Source organism: Pseudochaenichthys georgianus, chromosome 3 (genome assembly GCF_902827115.2).
Source record: "Pseudochaenichthys georgianus chromosome 3, fPseGeo1.2, whole genome shotgun sequence".
In the NCBI taxonomy this organism is placed as follows: Eukaryota; Metazoa; Chordata; class Actinopteri; order Perciformes; family Channichthyidae; genus Pseudochaenichthys; species Pseudochaenichthys georgianus.
Genome location: NC_047505.1, coordinates 2,568,160 through 2,575,954, shown reverse-complemented (window position 1 = coordinate 2,575,954; position 7,795 = coordinate 2,568,160). Strand labels below are relative to the sequence as shown.

The window sequence follows — 7,795 nt, the reverse complement described above, 5'->3', positions numbered from 1 at the left end:
AGAAAGACAGAAATAGGGTTCCCCGAAAGCAAGTGGCTCATTTAACACTGATCGTCTTCTTGCCCTGTGGTTTAGTGTAATGGCCGACATGTTTAAGCATATTTTAATTTCTGCTTTGAATTAAATTCCACATGCAAACCGACTCAAAAGGCGCTTTCCCACCGCAGCACTTTCCCACAAAGGTTCATGAGAACTCTTTAGTTCTCATGAACTAAGTTCAGATCGCCGACACCTCCTCCTCTCCCATGCTTTCTTTTGTGTTGCCATAAGTTAGTCTCTCTGCATTTCTGCGCTGGGCTAATGCTAATAATGCTAATAATGCTAATGCGAGGATAATAAAATGGCGGCTTGACAAAATCTTTCTGGAGTTTGACGGGGCGTGGTTTGCAACCCGCCCAGCCAATCAGACATAGGAACCTTTTCCTCCCACGAAGGTCCCTGCTTTTGTTCTGGCTCTTTTTGGTGTGAACGCAACATTTCGGAACTAAAGGGTGAAAAGTACTGCGGTGTGAACGCGCCTACAGTTCGCAGAGAAGAGGCTGCACGTTGGGACTGAGCTGCTTGAGAGGCAGGAGTAGCACTCGTACCTCTTCTCTGAGCTCATACTGCTCGATGAGCTTCTTCAGCTTCTCAGCCAGATCCATGTTCTCCTGCCGCAGCTTGGTGTTGTGGGAGCTGTGCTGCTCCATCTGCACCTCGATGTCGCTCAGCGTCATCTGGAAGTGCAGCATGGCCTCCTTCCTCTGCTCCTCATACTCCCTGGACCGCTGGGCGTTCTCGTCCTGCAGGGGACAGAGAGTGAAGGGACACGGTATTGGATTCGGATGAGATTTCTTCTCACCATCTCTGTAAAGCCACTTTGAGGTCCAAGGATCCTCCATACCACTGAACACACACCACATTGCTGCAGTGCTGCCTCTGCATGCGAGCAGGAGCTCTGCTTGGCTGCGGCCTGGAGGAACACATCTGCAGCTTCCTGACATTTAGACACCTCTCTTTCAGAAACTCTACGTTGAAGCAAGAGCTGAACAATGAGCGTAACCATGGTAACTGTCAAGTGATGAGTTTACTGAGCTGGGTGGGTCCCTGGAGCTGTTTGTTTTATCCACATGTTTGAATGGGACTGATGTGAACGGCAGCACAACCTTTGACCTAATGTAACAGTATACATGCATTGCTGTCCATGTTTATAAGGCCTGCATGAGACCCGGCGATAAGAACACGCGGGACAACGCATCAAGTGGGCTTTTAGAAGTCCATTATGAACATACTGTAGTTCAACATCAGTACCATCTGCGAGAGCTTCAGAACTACACCCCCCTGTCAGTGCAGTCGGATCTGCCCAGCACAAAGTGCTGTTGAGTTGTCCCTCACTACTCAATGAACCCATCCCTAAGCAGCCGATGGAGCGCAGTGTGGACAGCAGATGGCGGCCGGCTACCTTCAGGGTCTTGTTGTGCCGCTGCAGCTCCCTGCACAGGCTCTCCAGCTTGCTGCGGGCCAGGATGGCCTTGCTGTGCTCGCCCTGCAGGTGGATCTTCTCCTTCACTATCTGAGACTGTTTCTTCTGCACCACTTTCAGACGCTTCTGCTGGCAGCGGCTCTCCTCCAGCTGCACACGGAAACATCAAGAGGATTGCATCATTACAACAGAACTCACACATGCTGTGCGTATACACGTGTTACCAGGGGCGCTGCCTGCCCCCGAGTCAGGCCCGTCAGAACCCGCCTGCTACAGAGCCGGGTGACACATCAGTGCACACGGTCTACACAACATTCTCTTTGACATGGTTCTAGTAGAAACCCAAAAACACCCTCTTGATGAAAGAAGCGTTGTGCACTAAGGAAATAAATACACTGAACTATTTCATTGTTTACCCGTTGTGTCTCGTTAGTGGTAAGCAAAGACGGCTAGTGAACTTCAACAGAACTTTATACCAGAGAAATATGTCAACTTAAAAGCTGCAGAGCGGTCTTTCATTCTTAGTACAGGACGGTGTACTCTGAAGAACCTGAGACTGCTGGAATACTAGATACCCTGTTCAAATGCCCATCTTCAGCTCACCAGGTCTGCATACTTCTTGCACAGAGCAGCGAGCTTCTCCTCAGGAGTGGCGAGGGAATTCAGGGCCTGCATCAGAAGAACAACCTCCTTCCCTGCAACGCAAACCAAAAGCACAATCACACAAGCGGAATGCACCGGAGGTGGAGCCTGCGCAGCCCGGAGGTGGAGCCTGCGCAGCCCGGAGGTGGAGCCTGCGCAGCCCCGAGGTGGAGCCTGCGCAGCCCCGAGGTGGAGCCTGCGCAGCCCGGAGGTGGAGCCTGCGCAGCCCGGAGGTGGAGCCTGCGCAGCCCGGAGGTGGAGCCTGCGCAGCCCGGAGGTGGAGCCTGCGCAGCCCCGAGGCGTCTCATCCAATCTCAAAGTGAGCTGCAACATCAAGAGGGAAAAGGTCTGGACACTGGCCAACGCCCGCTTACAGGTCTGGATGCTGCAAGACAACTGCTGAATCAGCAAGGAATAGAGAATAGCTTTCATGTGATGAATACGTATAATAATAATAATGTATGTAAATACTGCAGCAATATGTTTTCCTCCAAAGTGTCTCAATAACATAGTAGTATATTCTTGTATTGTAGATATATAGTCTGAGTGTTAAAGTAAGGGATAATGCAGCGAGCCGGTCACTAACCCTGACGGGGGACCAGGATCCCAACACCAAGGGGGGGGGCCGAAGGGGTTCTCTTCCCATTCATGACCAGCCCACTGAGTCTCTTCCAGTTTACTAGACCACTATATAAACCAACAACATGTCCACAATACAAATACCCAAGTGCAAGCAATACAAATGAATGTTTTGCTTACGCTTGGAAATAACGGTCCTTTCGACTGGAGAGCAACGGCTGACACTGCGGCGACCGTCCAAGTAGACTGTTCTTTTCCGTCTTTAAACATTGCCACAGTCTGTGGCCTTCTTCTCTGCTCTTTACTGGGGACACGTTAGCCCTCATGAATGCAAACATTATGCCGTCCACAAATATAGAGATGAATATTCAAATGAATTCATTTAGTTTTCTGATGGAGGAAAGCTGTAAGCGTTTGGTTAGATTGACTGGACTGCTTTCTGTGGACTGATATGACTGCACGTGGTCCCTTTGCTGAGAGCTCCCTCAGTAACAGCCTGCTTTGGAGAAAGGGCAGACTTCTGAAAGCCCACATTAACCAATCAGAATTGAGTATTTAACTAAGCTTTGTATTATTAAGTGATACATTAATTCCAGTGAGTATTGTGGGTCTGATTTAGTATGTAGTACGTGAATTGTATATATTTAAATTAAAAAATGATATACATATACTTTTATACTAAGACAAAGTCCACTCTCTATAATCTACTTGCCATCACAGTGTTCCTACCAAACGCCTTGTCCTCCCCGCTCTTCAGGTCTCCCCCGGGGTCCAGCTCCGTCTCTCCCAGGTCGCTGGGGCTGTCCTCTCTGCCTGGAGTCTCCCCCCTCTCCTCCTCAGCACAGCACAGGCCCAAACCAAACGCTGCCGCCACCTCCTCCTGATCACACACACACACACACGATCACGAAGCAGCAATATATAGCTCACACAGTTGTAAAAAGGCAGGGGCTGCCAAACAAGGTGCCCCTCCTCAGAGAGACTCACATTCACACACTGGTGGCCCTGCCCTCTGAGCAATATGGCATTAAGTATCTCGATCATGGATTCATCGACATGTCGCCTGAAGGGGCTGGGGATCAAACCACCGACCTACATATTGGTGGACGACCAATCACCTCCTCAGTAACATTCTGTTGGTTGAATGGAGCATCAAAACTGACAAGTATTGATATATCGGATTTGTTTTCTTTTAAATGATTACACATTTGTATTTTTAAATGTTTAAATACTTAAAGGTGGGGTAGGTAAGTTTGAGAAACCGGCTCGAGATCGCTAGAATTTGAAATTACACAACCGGAGAAAATCTGCCACTTCCTCTCAGAGCCCCTCCTCCAACACACACGAACGCGCACATGACCAATGAGGGCACGAGATAAGTTTGTGCCCCGATGGAAGGCTGACAGGCAGGTAGGCCATTGTACTTTTTACAGTATTACGGCTTCTACAGATGACATTTTTTTATGGATTTTTTGTCAAAGCACTTCATTGCTATCGGGATGTTAGGGGCATTCCATGGAAAATATCAAAGTGTATCTCGAGCCGGTTTCTGAAACTTACCTACCCCACCTTTAACTGTAGGTTTTTGATGAACAAAAAAAACATTTGTAAAAAAGGATGGTTTTGGAGTGAAGAGCCAAACCCATGTATTGAAAGAGCAATGGTGCTAAAAAATGACAAGCTATTTTTAGAGAAACAGTTGTATCTAATCCAGTGCAATGTACAGGATATTTCAAACAAAACTGTTACTTGACAGTATCATCAAGGGCATGAAAAAAGAGAGAGAAGAAGACCTCTCATAAAGCAGAGGGTAATGGTGCTTACCTGACATGGGCTGTCCAGGTCGGGGGGAGAGTCGCTGCCCCCCACTATTCTTCTGGTCGCCACATCGAGCTCACAAACTCCCGTTGCCTCCATTAGTCCTGATGACAAGCTAGAAATGTAAGGTAAAGCAGAATTGTTTGAAAATATGAACTTAATGACAGCATGGCCGTAAATAAGGTGGTGAGGATTCTCACTCATTTCATTTATTCAAACATCTCTTTCCATTACTCAATTCAAAGGGGCTTTATTGGCATGGTAGTTTCAGGTACCGGTGTTGCCAAAGCATGTTACCGAGTGTGAAGGCTACGCAGCACAGAAAAGGCTCATGACTCGATTGCTAGGGTTTAACCACAGAAAATTATGAACTATGTCTTTATTTTAGTTGTTAATATTAGCCAGAATTTGACATTGAAAACTTAATAACAGCATCCTAGCAGCTGAATCTGACCATCTTTGAGTACTTTCCCAATACAGACAACGCAGTGTGTTATTAATTGTATAACCAGTTTGTTGACGGGGACAATGGACTAAGCTACATGGGATCAAATCTGAGCTGATGTTCTCCAGGCTGATGTTCTCCAGGCTGATGTTCTCCAGGCTGATGTTCTCCAGGCTGATGTTCTCCAGGCTGATGTTCTACAGGCTGATGTTCTCCAGGCTGATGTTCTCCAGGCTGATGTTCTCCAGGCTGATGTTCTACAGGCTGATGTTCTCCAGGCTGATGTTCTCCAGGCTGATGTTCTCCAGGCTGATGTTCTCCAGGCTGATGTTCTACAGGCTGATGTTCTCCAGGCTGATGTTCTACAGGCTGATGTTCTCCAGGCTGATGTTCTCCAGGCTGATGTTCTCCAGGCTGATGTTCTCCAGGCTGATGTTCTCCAGGCTGATGTTCTCCAGGCTGATGTTCTCCAGGCTGATGTTCTCCAGGCTGATGTTCTCCAGGCTGATGTTCTACAGGCTGATGTTCTACAGGCTGATGTTCTCCAGGCTGATGTTCTCCAGGCTGATGTTCTCCAGGCTGATGTTCTCCAGGCTGATGTTCTCCAGGCTGATGTTCTACAGGCTGATGTTCTACAGGCTGATGTTCTCCAGGCTGATGTTCTCCAGGCTGATGTTCTCCAGGCTGATGTACACCCTCTCTGAAACTGGGCTTAGCTTGTGTGGTGTGGCTGGTTCCATGCAACAGTGGACATTTAGTTTAGCGGTGCAATAAGACCAGACAGCAAAAGTCAACCACGTGTGGTGTGGAGCAGGCTGCCTCTGTCACATAATATAAGTTATGCAGATGCCCCCTACTACCACGCCGGCTGAGTCATGCCTACACAATACAACGTTCACTGTTCACGTTAGCTTAGCAGCGTCGCACAAACGGTCACATGAAAGGCTCAGAACAGGTGATGATGTCTACACATGAAATAATAAACTACATAACCTCGAGGACACAAAACAGTCAGTGTAGCTAATTAACTTTGTCGTGTGTTGGTGTGCACTGTGTAAACTGATAAACTTCAAACCCCAACATATCTGATATTAGTGAACGCACAGGTACAATGAACTGTCAACTGAACAGATACACAACGGGTCGTTTGGCATCAGAACAAGCTGCCCCACACAGAGCACCTGAGACCGACTGCTGTACCAGCTACTAAACGTGTTGTTCACTTAATATACAACTCTGGGATTACGGCCTTCTTATAATTTAACGATGAGTCAACTCAAGATAACGTAAAAATATTTAACAAAGGGATACTTAACGGCGGTTCCCATGATCCCGGGAAGTAACGTTAACCAACTCCAAAAACGTTTGAATACAGATAAAATCGAGTTTAATTGCTGAGCCGAATTGAAAGATACACCATTCTACACATAAATGCGTTTACATGTATAGAGTTAAAGCAATGTGCTGTATAAGATCAGCGATGCAGCCGTAAACCTGAGACATGTTAAAGGGAGTCTGGTGTGACGTCCCATCGGTCAGCGCGTACGGTTCCTGGTTATGATAGCTAGCTATCGTTCGTTAGCTCTACGCACAGCAAGCCTTTCACTATTTATCACCTGAAATAAACTGCCGTTAACATATGAAGTTAGAGGGTCAAGCGTAAATCGCTCTTAACACCAGGTATTCGGGGAAAGGGTACATCACAATTCTAATGTAAGCTTACAAGTTTGCTACTGTTAGCCGAGCTAATGCTAATCTTGTGCTAAAAGCTAGTTGGTGGCTAGTCCTGATGGTTAATACTGAAAGTGAACTTTACTTTAGCAAATATCAAATGTGGGATGGAGAATACACAAGTCACAATTTCCGGCTGATAGTGACCGCTAATATACACCTTTTTAAGTTATATAGAAAAAAGCAAATACTGTGCTAAAAAAGCTAGAGCGTTTTTACCTGTGTTTTTACACTGGATGGAAGCAGGACACTGTCAGATAATTAGTACACTTCCGGTTAAATCTTTTCAAACTACAGCACTAGTCGAACTTGTGCAAAGAACATATTATAATCAAGTATAACAATTGTACTCAGTTCTCTATAAAATGCGTGGCAACACACGTTTGTTTCAATGTTTATCAGGCAATAAAGAAAATGCTAATGTCACTAGTTATTATGTAGGATTATTATAATAATCATACCATAATCGTTTTCGCTACTCTGGTATGTGAAGTAAATATCCAATTTTGTTCATCTAATACTATGAATAATATTGATGTATTTCACAGAAAATACACTTTTAGGCTTTTAGTTTGAAGGAAGTATACTCTTAGTTCTGGTAGTAATCTGACTACCTTGATGCAGCTGAAGTCAAACCAAAAGCAACAATCTAATGTATATCTATCTATCTATGTATACTACATATATATATATATCTATATCTATATATATATATATATACATATGATATGATATATATGCATCATATACACATGCAAGTATTGCTAATGCCATTGTTTTTAAGTTTTTGTATAGTCCTCAGTCTCAAATGCTTAAATTGTTTATGGAGGCATTACAATTTAAGACTGGTAAATTAACACTGAAAACTCCTGTTTTTGTTGCATTAAGTCATACTGGGATGTTTGCTGAAATTGATTGCATGTGGCACAGCCCTACCTAGAAAGAATTCCACCAGCCGCCAAGTGCTGCTTATACTCAATATTCATTCTGATGTATCATCTGACTCAGTCTCATTTCAAGACTCCATTTTAAAACCATACTAACACATATGCAAACCAGTTGGAGGTAGAACAAAGAACCTATGGAAATGTATCATAGTCAGTAACAATGTGAAGTAT

General features: G+C 45.2%; 1 protein-coding gene across 4 annotated transcripts in view; it reads right to left on the bottom strand.

The window, feature by feature from the left end:
* txlng (taxilin gamma) overlaps positions 1-6,964 on the bottom strand; it is a 13,581-nt gene extending 6,617 nt beyond the window's left edge. For 2 of the 4 annotated variants that reach the window (XM_034104241.2, XM_034104244.2), the window contains exons 1-3: positions 2,066-3,405; positions 1,442-1,612; positions 588-782 (exon numbers count right to left, since the gene is read on the bottom strand). In XM_034104241.2, the coding sequence (XP_033960132.1) occupies positions 588-782; positions 1,442-1,612; positions 2,066-2,614 (915 nt within the window). In that variant the 5' untranslated portion in view covers positions 2,615-3,405. The other 2 variants (XM_034104249.2, XM_034104257.2) reach the window with 2 other exon arrangements.
* Positions 6,965-7,795: the final 831 nt, after the last annotated feature.